The following is a 14,644-nucleotide window of genomic DNA, read 5'->3' on the forward strand; positions in this document are numbered from 1 at the left end:
TTCCAACTGAAAAAGGGGGAAAACCACCTGAGCATCACAAAAACGTAATGAGCAAGTCTCTTCACTCTGCAGTTGCTGCTGTCCTTTTGATTCTGTCTTTGTAAGTAGCACCTTTTTGTCATCAGATAAGATTTCAAAATTTGTAATTTTAAAATAATTCTCTGACCTATCTGTAATCCTTCAGTACATGCTTTCCTTTTCATTAATCTGTTTTTTCAATTCATAGCAATATTGTCAAATGAATTGATCTTAGTTCTTTTTTTTATAACTACTTATTTGAATGTAAACACCCAGCAAACAGTTAACTATTCATAATTTTTCTTCTCTGTAGCCAGTATATGAGATGGGGCCTATTGAACATAATGAAATACATTTGTCGAATAAATGAATTAAATCCATTTCCCCAACCTCAAAATATGCACAATAAGACATACACACTTAAATCAATCCAGATGACATATTATATTTCTCTTATACTTTCCTTAGGGATTTATTCCCCATGATTAACACTGTGACTCATTCTAACTTTTCAATAACCTTGGCCTATGTCTTTAATTCATTCCTCTTTTCAATACTCAGACCCCTTCCCTTATCCTTGTGACTTCTGTCATAACCTCCTGAATAGGTGTCGTTCTTCCTCTTTTTCCCTTTTAACTCTATTATAGTCATTAGAATCACATGCAAAGCACAGCTCTGAAATGCTCTGTGATTTATACCTGGGTGTATGTGGGCCTGACCATGTGGAATATGACAGAGAGTTGCAGAACACATTGGTTATGATATAGGTATAAGAAGAAATGCTCGTATTATATTGATGAATAATCTAAAGTTCACCCAATATACTGCATGTCCAAATTGAAAAGCTGCCATAACACCTCAAGAAATGAGATATTTACAAGAAAGCAAAGATTTGTTAGAAGCAAAGAACTGTATTTATTGACAATAAGAGAATTTTCCAACTATAGGGAGTCACAGCCATCAACACAGTCATTACAGAGGCAAAAATTAAGGGAGAACAGGTTAACATTGGAAAATAATTAAAGGCCACTACACAGCCTCTGGCTGCACAGATAACCTTCTAAGAAATTGGTATTTAGAGGTAATGCTTTAACCAAAAACGCATTATTTTCAATATAAAATTCTTGGGTAGAGAACCTTGCATCAGAATTATCCTTAGAAGTATCATTTCAAAAGCAAACGGTGCTCAGCTGGTGATGTTTTAGCAGCAAGAAGAATAGCATTTTCTGTAGCAAGTTGGCCGGTAGCCACAGCATCCATAGCCAGAGCCATATCCACAGCCATAGCCAGTCCCATAACCACAGCCGTAGCGAGAGCCATATCCACAGCCATAGCCACAGCCATAGCCACTTCCATAGCCACAGCCGTAGCCACTTCCATAGCCACAGCCATAGCGAGAGCCGTATCCACAGCCATAGCCACAGCCATAGCCACTTCCATAGCCACAGCCATAGCCACTTCCATAGCCACAGCCATAATAGGGGCCGTATCCACAGCCATAGCCACAGCCATAGCCACAGGAGTTGCCGTAGTAGTTACAACACATGTTTTCAAGGCGAGGGGTTTCCAGCAGGTGCAGGAGGAGAGTTCTGAAGTGATGATGGCTTCTGTCTCCCTAAGGCCTTTATATACAGTCAGAAATTGGCAGAGCATACCATTTTCTGACTTGGCCAGCAAATATTTAAAATAGTATGTGCAGTCACTATTGACAATAATAGTTGGCTTAGAATGCATCTATTATTTCTGGATTCCACTTTTATTTAGAAAGGGTCATCTTAATTTCCTCTGTCAAATTATCATCTCAAATGAATCATGTGTCTAAAAGTATAACTGAAATCCATTTCTAAAACCACCTATCACTAATTATATAATTTCATATAACAAGGTTTTACAGGTATGCAGGGAATTTTCACACACTTCCTCTTTCCTAAAAATGGAATAAGAAAATGAATACTTTTTCTTCAACCACTACAACACTTGCCTTAATTCATCCACTCACCTTGCACTTCCCCATTTCATCCTTCTGCAATGCTCAATAAAGTACAAGGAACACTTCAAATGTGAGAATTCGGTCATGGACACCCACTGTGTTTCTTGTTTTTTATGGTTGTGGAAACAGTTTGCTATATGCTAGTGAATTATTTTCTTATATTTCTTCTTTCTATGCACCAGAAAACTGAGTTCATGAAGAGGCAGGGAAGCCCGCCTTGTCCCCATAATTTTTCTAGTTATATAACTAGTTTGGATGTGGAACTTCTAAAAGATTAAGCAACATAGATTGGATGAAGAAGCAGAAATTCTCAGTTATACCAGAAACTTAAGGTCTTACCCCAATGTGGACTTTATCAATTTTGCTTTATGATGTACAGATACATTGCCAGATTTAATACATCATTTTTCCTCTCCTATCATTACTGTTTCTTGAACATTTAGCTCAGAAGCTCAAGAAGAATGGATGTGCTTTAGAATGCTGACAGCAAAAGCCCACCTTCAACTCCTTACACTTTTATGGCATAATTCAGCACAAATGTGCACTTTGCCCTCTACATATATTTCACTCTACTTTTTCAAACTTTTCAAAATTTCTCATTTCCCAAAAGTTCTCAATCTTCTGCAAAAATTTTTCATGAACTTGTGAATACAAAATATTTCCTTTCTTCTTGCTAATCAGTTCTACCACATTTAATCTTTTCAACACATTAAAGAGGAATAAGTGTATCAAGCATTCTGTCATTAATATTTTTCTTGCTACTCTCAATTCTGAGCTACAAACCTTCTACTTATTTTTTTCTCTCTTTATTTTTTTTTTGAATGTTACATTAAAAAATGTAAGGGGTCCCTATATACCCTCACCCCCCTCACCCCACTCTTCCCAAATCAACAACCTCTTTCATCATCATGGGACATTCATTGCATTTGGTAAATACATTTTGGAGCACTGCTGCACTGCATGGATAATGGTTTACATTGTAGTTTACACTCTTCCCCAGTCCACCCAGTGAGCCATGGCAGAACACACGATGTCCATCATCTTTCCCTGGACATTGTATGCCCTACCCAGGACAACTCCAAGTCCTGAAAATGCCCCCACATCATATCTCTTCTTCCCTCTCCCTACCCTCAGCAGCTACCATGGCCATTTTCTCCACATCAATGCTACAATTTCTTCCATTACTAATCACAATAGTTCCAAAGTAGAATATCAGTAAGTCCACTCTAATCCATACTCTATTCCTCTAAAACAAAACTCAGTTCTGACAGCTCTTTCTGCAAGATGCCTTCTCTCACTACAATTGCTGAATATGAAGGGAGGTAGAAAAAATGTCAGGTCTCCCACACACACAACTTTCCAGTATCCAAGAAAGCCTGTATCCTTAAAACATAACTTTGCTACTCTAGTACCGCATTTAAGCCATTGAACAGGACCACAAATTTACACACCTCTACCCATTCTTCTAATTCAAATATGCAATTTTCGCTCCACCATCCCAGAATCTGTGACTTTTCTACATTTGCATTTCCCATCTTTATTAATAATTTCAATTTAATAATAACTACACACCCAATTTTGTTGTTTGCCATGGTAGGCATTCCTTTAAAATCTCAACTGAATTTCACAGGCACTTGCCACATACCATTGGAAAAGTGCTGTCTTGGGAATTGGAAATGTGGAAAGATAAATCATGTGTGGCTCTTGTCTCAGCGTCGAACACCTGTGCAAGTCAAAAGCCTTTCCAAAATAAAAGGACATGTCCTATCCTCAGTACCCCAGTACCTTTTGACAGCCTGACTTCAGGCATCATCTTTTACCATACTACAAGAAAAAAAAGAAAGAATGGAGCTATTGGTGTATCTATGCAATTGGATCAGAACCAAGGCCAATTTTTCTCTCCAGAAGAAATTGGGAAATGTCTGGAGAATTTATGTTTCTCACAATTAAAAGGGGTGTTGTTACTTGCATTTAGAGTGGAGAGTAGACACCACGGATATGGCTATCCATCTTACAAAGCAAAAAACAACAAACAACTTACAGATATTCTACAATGGAACTAATGTGACTAATAATGGAAGGAATTGTAGCTTTGATGTGGAGAAAGCGGCCATGGTACTTGCTAAGGGCAGGAAGAGGGAGGAGGAGATGTGATAGGGGGGCATTTATGAGACTTGGAGTTATCCTAAATGATATTGCAGGGACAGATACTGGGCATTGTATGTCCTGCCGTAGACTACTGAATGTACTGGGAGTGAGTGTAAATTGTGATGTAAACTATTGTCCGTGTGGTGCAGCAGTGCTCCAGGGTGTATTCACCAAATGCAGCTGAATGAGCCACAATGATGAGAGGGGTTGTTGATGTGGGAGGGGTGGGGTGAGGGGGGTGGGGGGTATATGAGAACCTCTTATTTTTTTTAATGTAACTTTTTTTGTGATCTATGTATCTTCAAAAGAATATAATTAAAAAATTGATGGGGGTGGAGGGGGGGAGAGGTGTATATGGGAACATCTTATGTTTTTAAATGTAACGTTTTGTGTGATCTATTAACTTTTAAGAAAAGATAATTGAAAAATAAAATAAAAACAAAGCTCCCAATGCAAAATTGTCATCCTGTTTGAAATATCATGTCAAAGTCTAGAAACCCCATGTTGAAGATTGATCAAGTCCCCAGCAAAAGACTTGTTCAAGTCCTCAGCCCTGGTGCTGTGAGTGTAAATGCACTTCTAAAGAGGAACTTTGGATATGTTATTAGTTAAGGTGAGCCCAAACTCAATGAGGATGGACCTTGATCCATCGTGACAGGTGTCCTTATAAGAAGATGACTGATCAGAAAGACACAGAGGAGCAGACAGATGGTGACAGATCACCATATGATGGAGGAAGAGATGGAGCCAAAACAAAAATGCTTTAGAACAGAAAATATAGGCCTGATGATACCTTAATGTGGACTTCTAGCCTCCAAAACTGTGAGACAATAAATTCCTGTTGTTTAAGTCAAACTGTTCTGTGGTATTTGTGATGGCAACTCTGGAAAACTAAGACATATTGCATCTATAAATAAGCTTCTACTTATGGATGTCCAAATCCAAACATACCCTCTCTTCTTACTCTGTACTCTACATTTAACTTTTCTTCCACCAAATATGCAATCAAAAGAGAGAGAGAGAGAAAGAGAGGGAAAGAAGGATTTTCTTTTCCTTAACTTGTGTGTCTAAATTTTATTTAAATCACCCTTTTTTTAATCAGGGGGCTCTAAATTTTAAAATTATTATCTACTAAAACATTCATGAAATCAAGTTGGAATGGAATACAACCTCAGGAAGATCATTCTCTTTACTGGATATTCAAATTTTGACAAGAAAAGAATGAGGAGTGATTGAATACTTTATTGAATGCCTTCAACAAGAATTTCTACAAAGCCGCCAATTTCATTTTCAAATAACTTTCATTACTAGATATTTTTCCTTCCTTTGAGAAATCTTTGTACTGATTTTTTACTGCTATTGGTCACTGTTCTGATCTAATCACTCCTCTTGCCACTGTACGCATGGCTATTTCCAATAGAAGAGCCCGCCCAATCTGGAGCCACAAAGGAGAAACACATTTCTCAGTGACAGGTTGATTTATTGTGTGTGCACAAGCAATGAACAGGGGGAATCTTCCCAAAACCAGTTCAAAGGGAGAATGGGAGCTAGAGTTTATGCAGACAAAGGAGAGGGATAAGGAAGAAGAAAAACAAGGGATGCCAGGGGGTTTTCTGAGGATGGTATGTGCAATTTCTCAGTCCTGTGTTGTCTCAAGCATGCCAAACCTGTCCTTGGTTTCAGTGGCTAATTAACCAGAGTTTAGCAAGGTCTTCATAACTCCTTTCTCAGCCAACCACTCAAGGATATCAAGATTTTTTTTGTCTCTGAGGAAAGTTACATATTTAATGGGTCTTAAGGTGCCCCTGTCTCTATTCTCTCTCATTTTGCTTTGAGACGTTATCTTATTCCTGTAAACAAAACTTAGAAGGTCTGGTGAGTATCCTTCAGGGATCGAAGTACAAAGAGTAAATATCTAAAATTAAATTCATAGAAAACCAGTTCAATTAGTGTATTAGAATTTTCAGAGCTGCTTAAGCAAAGAAATTTTAATAGGTATATTTTCTAGCTATCCTCTGTATTTCATCCTTAACAATAAAGGTACAGGAAATAAATCCCCTATCATATTTTCCCCTTTTCTTTCATTCTTGAAATTCAAAACTCTAAATTCTACTTCATAAATTCCCTGGAATACACGTTCCCTTCCATTATCATTGCCGACATACACCTTCAAACTACAATATACCTGGATTATTGAAATAGCCTTCTATCCAGATTGCAATATTTCTAATACTTTTGCTTCATATCTCTGAATACTGGCCCATCAAGACAAAAATAATCTCTCTTCTGCACACCTTGAATAAAATAACCAGTTCTGGAAACAGTGTCTAGGGCATAATTTGCACTAATCGTTTTTCCAATTTAAAAAAAGGATGGATTAAGTCAAACACATGTTCATCAGTTAGCCTAATTTAAATCCTGGGCTTAGCCTCACTCCAGCACTGAATCCAATGGCAGGGTTCTCTTCCTTGGAATCTGCAAGAGAGACAAACTTTATACAGTGATACCTGGCATAGAGATGAGAGACAGTGACAGGTTTTATTTTTTGCTGCTGATTGAAGTATGGTTGTTACTGAAACCGAAATGTCTTTTTGTGATGTAACATTTAAATATTAAACTTCTCGTAAGCCATGAGGAAAGGACATTAACATCAGAACCCAACAAATCACCAGACCCTCTGGGTCAGAAAACAAAGCCAGTAGCTAGACCAGGCTTTTACTCCACAGTCAAATCAGCATCCAATCCAAAAAAGGCCCCTATTATAACTGGGCCTTGCTCTATTCCAACCACCTGTCATACTCAGAACCTAATAAACATGCTTTTGAGTCTTTCTTTTAAAGAGCAACTATTTTGTCACTAGCTCTTAGTTCATATGACACAATTTCAAAATGCATCTCTCACTTCCAATTCTAATACTTCAGGATATATTCTCCTTTCCATTTATCTGTTTTTTCAATTCATAGCAATATTCTCAAATGAATTTACCTCAGTTTATTCTCTTTTATCTCTACTTATTTGAGTACAAACAACCCAGAAAGCAGTAAACTGTTTATAATTTTTTTCTTCTGTGTAGCCCATGTATGGGATGGGGTTTAATGAAAATATCCAAATATATTTGTTGAATAATGAATTAAATCAATTTATTCAAACTCAAAATATGCCAAAAAAAGATGTCTACACTTAAATCAAATACAGAAGACATGATATTATATTTCTTTACTAAGCTCTACTTTCCTTTGGTTTTTACACATCATGCTTGCCACCCAAGTCTGTTTCTACTTATCAATAGCCCTGGATTGTCTCCTGCATTCAATTACTCCTTTGAACACTTAGGTCTCATCTCCTATACTTGTGACTTTTGACATAACCTCCTGAAAGTGCCATTCCTCCTCTTCGTTCTCTTCTAACTCCATTCTAGTATGAGTAGCACTCTAAAGCACAATTCTAAAAATGTGGTCAGTGTATGTGGACCTAACAATGTGGGATATGGGAAGTTGGTGGAGAAAACACTATTTATGATACAGGTGTAAGAAGAAATGATTGTGTCATATAAATGAAGATCCCAAGGTTCACCAGCATATCGTTTGCCAAATCCCGAAAGTTGACATAACACCTCAAGAAATGAGTAATTCATAGAAATGATTCAACAAATTCTTAAAAAGAAAGAACCATTTTTATTGAGAATAAGAGTTTCCCAACTTTAGGTTGTCACAGTCATCAATGCAGTCATAACAGAGAAAAATTAATTAATCATTGAAAAACAGGAGAGGATATCATGCAGAATGAGAGGATATCATGCAGCATCTGACCACATAGAAGCCATTCTAAGAAATGGGTACTTAGAAGTAAAGCCTCAGTCAAAAATGTATTATTTTGAATATAGAAATCTTGGGTAGAGAACCTTATATCAAAATTGTACTTAGAAGTATCATTTCAAGAGTAAACAGTGCTCAACTGATGATGTCCTAGCAGCAAGAAAAATAGCATCTTCTGTAGCAAACTGGCTGGTAGCTATAGCATCCATAGCCAGAGCCATAGCCACAGCCATAGCCACTTCCACAGCCATACCATAGTAGGGGCCATATCCACAGCCATAGCCACAGCCGTAGCCACAGGAGTTACCGTAGTAGTTACAACACATGTTTTCAAGATGAAGGATTTCAAGTAGGTTGAAGGAGAAAGGTTCTGCAGTGGTGATGGCTCCTCCCACCCTGAGACCTTTTTATACTGACAGAAATTGGCAGAGCACACCATTCATTTTCTGTTTGGCCAACAAATATTCAAACTATTACTTGCCTGTCACTGCTGACAGTAATAGTTCGCTCTAAATGAGCCCATTATTTTGGGACTCTATTTTTATTTAGAGAGGGTCATCTTAATTTCCTCTGTCAAATTATTGTCTCAAATGAATAATTTGTCTAAAAGTATAACTGATATCCACTTCTAAAACCTCCTACCACTAATTATATAATCTGATACAACAAGGTTTTGGGGGCATGCCGGGAATTTTTGCACACTTCCTCTTTCCTCTTCCCTAAAATGCAATAAGGAAATGAATACTCCTGTCTTTTTCCTGAACCATTCTAACTATAGTGACACCTCACCCACCAACCTTGCACTTCCCCATTTCACCTTTCACAAATCTCCTTAAAGTACAAGAAACAATTCAATATGTGAGAATTCAAATCCTAGGACATCCAGTGTGTCTCTTATTGCTTATGATTGTGGAAACAGTTTACTATGTGCAAGTCGGTAGTTACTTACATTTCCATACACCAAAAAACTGAGTTCCTGAAGAGACAGGAAAATCCTCCTTTTCTCACATTTTTTCCAGTTCAATGTAACTGGGATGTGGAACCTCTAAAAGACTAGCTAACATAATTTGGATGAAAAAGTAGAAAATCTTAGACCAGAAACTTAAACTCTTTCATCAATGCAGATGCCATCAGAGTTTTGCACAATAATATATTGACAGGCCTAGAATTTAATAAAGAGCTATTTCTTCTCCCATCACAACTGTTGCTTTAAAATTTAGATCAGAAGCTGAAGACTGAATAACCTTTAGGATGCTGACAGCAAAAGCTTACCTTGAACTACTTACGCTTTCATCTCATAAAGTAGAGCAAAAATGAACACTGTTCTTTATGTATATGAACATTTTACTCTTCTCATTCAATGTTTTCAAAATTACTCATTTACCAAAAATTCCCAATCTTCTACAAAAATTGTCATCATTCAAAAATGTATTTTTTCCTTTCTTCTCATTAATGAAACCTATCACAATTAATCTTTTCAATCCATGAAAGAAGAATAAGAATATCATTCCTTCTCCCATTAATATTTTCCTTGCTATCTTCAGTTCTTGATTACAAACCTTCTATTTATACATCAAAACTCAGATGTGACACCTCCTGCAGGATACTTCCCCTACTGCCATTGCAGAATGTGGCAGGATATAGAAACAATATTAGGGCTCCCCACACACAGCTTTCCAGGAGCCCTAAAGCCTATTTCTTAAAATCTAGTTCTGGTGACCTGATACCACATTTAAGCCTACAAACAGGACTCAGGTCCACTCACCTCCATTCCTTCTTACAGTCAGAAATTCAATTTTCACTCCACTACCCCAGAATCCATATATTTGGTTTTTCCTACTTCTATAAATAACTTTACTATAATAATAACTACATACACAATTCTGTTGTTTGCCTTGCCTGGCTTTCCTTGAGTACCTTAGCTGAATTTCACAAGTGCTGGGCACAAGTCATTGGCAAAGTGCTGTCTTGGGAACTGGAAGTTTTCAAAGACAAATCACGGGAGCGGCAGACTTGGCCCAGTGGTTAGGGCGTCCATCTACCACGGACTTGGCCCAGTGGTTGGGGCGTCCGTCTACCACATGGGAGGTCCCCGGTTCAAACTCCAGGCCTCCTAGACCTGTGTGGAGCTGGCCCATGAGCAGTGCTGATGCGCACAAGGAGTGCCCTGCCACGTAGGGGTGTCCTCCCTGTAGGGGAGCCCCACGCACAAGGAGTACGCCCGGTAAGGAGAGCTGCCCAGGACGAAAGAAAGTGCAGCCTGCCCAGGAATGGTGCTGCACACATGGACAGCTGACACAACAAGATGACACAATGAAAAGGAACACAGATTCCTGTGCCGCTGACGACAACAAAAGCAGACAAAGAAGATGCAGCAAATAGACACAGAAAACAGACAACCGGGGTGGGGGGGGGGGGAAGGGGAGGGAGGGAGAGAGAGAGATAAATAAATAAATAAATAGATAGATAGATAGATAGATAAATAAATAAAAAATCTTAAAAAAAAAAAGATAAATCATGGTAGTTCTTGTCCCAGCATCAATCACCTGCACAAATCAAGTGGTTCTCTAAAAGAAGGTGATCTAGTCCTCCCCTCAATTGCTATATAAACTATTTGCAGCCTTGCCACAGGAACCACCTTATTTCCACACTAAAAGAAAAATAGAAATTATGGACCTATGGGTGTATCTATAACAAGGGATCAGACAAAGGCCAATTTTTCTCTCCTGGAGACATTGGAAATGTCTGCAGGTGTTTTTGGTTCTCACAATTTGAAGGATTGGTGGCACTGGTGTTTAGAGGAGTGGGTAGATACCACGGATACTGTTATTTATGCTACAATGCATAAAAAAACAAATAAACAAAGCCTCCCAGCACAAATAATTATCCGAAATATCAATACTGCCAAAGTCTAAAACCCTGTATTGGTGATTGATCAATACCTCACAAAAGACATGTCAGAGTCCAATCCCCAGCACTATGGCTATAAACCCATTTGTAAAAAGGAGCTATGGATATTATTAGTTAAAATGAGGCCGAGTGAATGAGGTTGGGCCTTGATCCATTATGACTGGGGACTTTATCAGGAGATTACTGATCAGGAAGAGACATTGGAGGAGACAAAGAGAGACAAATAGCCATGTGACAGAGGCAGAGAATGAGCTAATGCTAGAGTGCTACAAAACGAAGCCCAGGCCTGCTGATAACCTTCATGTTGGCCTTCTAGTCTCCAAAACTGTGAGACAATAAATGCCTATTATTTAAGCTGAACCATTCTTTGGTATTTATGTTAGCAACCCTGGAAAACTAAGACATACTGCATCTATAAATAAATTTCTATTTAGAGATGTCCAAATCTAAACATACCCTTTCTTCTCACTCTATACTCAACATTCAAACTTCCTTCCACCAAACACACATTCAAAAAAAAGAGATAGGGAGAGAAAGATTTTCTTTCCTTATCCTACTTGCCTAAATTTTATTTAAATAACCATTCTTAAAAATAGGGTAACCTCTAAATTTTAAAATGATTACTAAAATATTCGTGGAATCAAAATTGATAGGTAATATAAACTCAGGAAGATCATTCCTTCCATTGGATCCTCAAATTTTGACAATCAAGGAATGGGTGGTGGTCTAGTACTTTATTGAATGACTTTAGCAGGGATATTTACAAAGGTATCTATTTAATTTTCAGAGAAATTTCATTATTAGATACTTTTCCTTCAGTTGAGAAATCTTAGTACCAATGTTTTCTGATTTGGGTAACTGATCTAAACTAATCACTCTGCTGTATTTCATCCTTAATAATAAAGGTATAAAAAATAAATCCTAATTCCATGTTTTTGTCCTTTTTGCTTTCTTTCCCTTTCTGACCTCAATGAAATCTGTAACTCTAAATTCTACTTCACAAATTCCCTGGAATAGACACTTTGACTTTCATTATCATTGACAACATCCACCTTTAGTGTATAATGTCCCTGGATTATTGAAATAGACTTCTATCTAGATTGCATTATTTCAAATAATTTCACTTCAGATTTCTGAAAACTGACCCATCAAGACCAAAAAAAAATTCTGTATACTGCACATCCTGGAAAACCATTTCTGAGTACATTGTCTGTGGCATAATTTACACTCAATCATTTTTCCAATAAAAAATGGATGGATAAAGTCAAACATATGTTCACCAGTTATCCTAAATGAAGTCCTGGGATTAGTCTCACTCCCACACAGACTTGAAATGCAGGACTATCTTCTTTGGAGTCTGCAAATTTGGGGGATTTCCTAGCCCCAGGAACCTCAGAGAGTCAAACTTTTTCTGTGATGCCTGACATAGAGATGGGACAGTGACAGGTTTTTCACTGCTCTGAAAATATGATTGCTACTGTATCTGAAAGGCTTTGTGTGATGTTAACATTTAAATGTTAAACTTGTCTATGGTCAGATGAAGAAAGGCCATTAATATCAAACCAACAAAGCACCAACCTCTTGTTCAAAAAGTGAAGTATTAGCTAGGTCAGGCTTTTACTCTGTTGTCAAATCTACCCCAATCCAAAGAGAGCTCCATTAGGCCCTCACCTTGCTTGTTTCCATCTGAAAATGTGTGAAACCACCTGCCATATCAGAATGTAAATATGATCACTTTGCACTTGTTACTGCCCTTTTGAGCCTTTCTTTGTGTGTGGCATATTTTTATTATCAGGTAACAGTTCAAATGTCACAATTTGAAAATAACTATCTGAACCATCTAATACTTCTATACACACCCTCCTTCCAATTAAACTGTTTTTTTACAATTCATAGCAATATTTTCAAATGAATTTATCTCCGTTTTTTTTTATTGCTACTTATTTGAATGCAAATTCCAAAAGAGTGGTAAACTATTTATAATTTCTTTCTTCGTGTAACCAGTGAATGGGATGGAGCCTACTGAAAATAATGAAATATATTTATTGAATAAGTGAATTAAATCAATACTTCAACCTCCAAATATAAAAACAAAGATGTCTACCTGTAAATGAAAATCAGAAGACATGATTGCATATTTTTCTTCTAACTTATAATTTTCTTAGGATTTTTCTTCTCATGCTTGCCATATAAGTCTGCTTCTAACTTATCAATATCTCTGAACTATCCCCTCCACTAAATTATACTCAGATCTTATCTTCTATCTTTGTGACTTTTGTTATAACCTCCTGAATAGGTGTCATTTATCCTCTTTATGCCCTCTAACTCCTTTCTTAGAACTAACACCATGTCTGTAGCAGAGTTCTGAAAAACTCTGTGATTTGTTCCTTGGTATATGTGGGCCTGACCACATGAGTTATGAGAAAGAGATGGAGAAGACATTATTTACAGTATAGGTATAAGAAAAAATGGTTGTATTATATCAATGAAGAACTTAAGGTTCAGTCAACATACTGTTTGCCCAATGTCAAAAGCTGCCATGGCCTCTCAAGTAATGAGTAATTCACAAGAAAATAAACAATGCTCTGTTAGAAACAGAGAACCATATTTATTGACAATAAGAGTGTTTCCTAATTGTAGGATGTTACAGTCATCAACAAAGTATTAACAGAGAATCAGAAATCAAAGGAGAATGAGATCACATTGAAAAATAATGAAAGGATACCATGCAGCCTCTGGCTCCACAGATGCTCTGATAAAAAATGGTTCTTAGAGGTAAAGCATCAGTCAAGCATGCAGTATTTTGAATAGAGAAAAGTTGGGTAAGGATCCTGGATAAGAATGGTACTAAAAGTGCCATTTCAAAAACAAATGGTGCTCAGCTGGAGATGTTCTAGCAGCAAGAAGAATAGCATCTTCTGTAGCAAGCTGGCCGGTAGCCACAGCATCCATAGCCAGAGCCGTATCCACAACCATAGCTGGAACCATATCCACAGCCATAGCCAGTCCCATAGCCACAGCCATAGCCACTTCCATAGCCACAGCCATAGCGAGAGCCGTATCCACAGCCATAGCCACTTCCATAGCCACAACCATAATAGGGGCCATAGCCACAGCCATAGCCACAGCCATAGCCACAGGAGTTGCCGTAGTAGTTACAACACATGTTTTCAAGGTGAGAGATTTCAAGTGGGTTGCACTTGGAAGGTTCGTTAAGTGATGATAGCTCTTACCACCCTGAGACCTTTATATACCGACAGAAATTGGCAGAGCATACCATTCATTCTCTGACTTGGCCAGCAAATATTTAAACTATTATGTGCCAGTCTTTGTTGGCAAAATAGTTTGCTAAAAATGAACTCATTATTTTTGAAGACTCTGATTTTATTTAGAAAACGTCATCTTAATTTGCTCTGCCACAGAATTATCTCAAAGAAATCATCTGCCCAAAAGGTATAATTGATATCTATTTCAAAACTGCCTACCATTAGTTTTTTAATATTTTATCACAAGATTAGGAGGGATATATAGACATTTTTTGGACCTCTTTACTAAAATGGACTCGTGAAGAGAATACTCATCCTTTCTTGAACCATTGCAACTACTTGTCAAGCTCCCCCACCAACTCTTCACTTTCCCACTTCACCCATTCCCCTCTAAGTCCAAAAAAGACTTCAGCATCTGAGAAGTCAAAGCCAAGGATTTCCAGTGATTCTCTTGTTGCTTATGGCCATGGAAACAGTTTGCTATATGTGATTATTTT

At 37.6% G+C, this 14,644-nt stretch overlaps 2 protein-coding genes across 2 annotated transcripts; both read right to left on the minus strand.

Moving 5' to 3' along the window:
- Positions 1-1,219: 1,219 nt before the first annotated feature.
- Positions 1,220-1,564, minus strand: LOC101436244 (keratin-associated protein 21-1-like). The gene has a single exon (XM_004468645.1). It carries the CDS (start codon positions 1,562-1,564, stop codon positions 1,220-1,222), a length of 345 nt encoding a protein of 114 aa, XP_004468702.1.
- Positions 1,565-13,774: 12,210 nt separating this feature from the next.
- Positions 13,775-14,047, minus strand: LOC101436650 (keratin-associated protein 21-1-like). The gene has a single exon (XM_071214494.1). The coding sequence runs from the start codon at positions 14,045-14,047 to the stop codon at positions 13,775-13,777; it is 273 nt and encodes a 90-aa protein (XP_071070595.1).
- Between the last annotated feature and the right edge of the window lie 597 nt (positions 14,048-14,644).

This window comes from Dasypus novemcinctus, chromosome 4, assembly GCF_030445035.2.
Source record: "Dasypus novemcinctus isolate mDasNov1 chromosome 4, mDasNov1.1.hap2, whole genome shotgun sequence".
NCBI lineage: Eukaryota > Metazoa > Chordata > Mammalia > Cingulata > Dasypodidae > Dasypus > Dasypus novemcinctus.

Coding starts and splice junctions, on each gene's coding strand:
- LOC101436244 (XM_004468645.1), bottom strand. CDS start 1,564: ATGTGTTGTAACTACTACGGCAACTCCTGTGGCTATGGCTGTGGCTAT.
- LOC101436650 (XM_071214494.1), bottom strand. CDS start 14,047: ATGTGTTGTAACTACTACGGCAACTCCTGTGGCTATGGCTGTGGCTAT.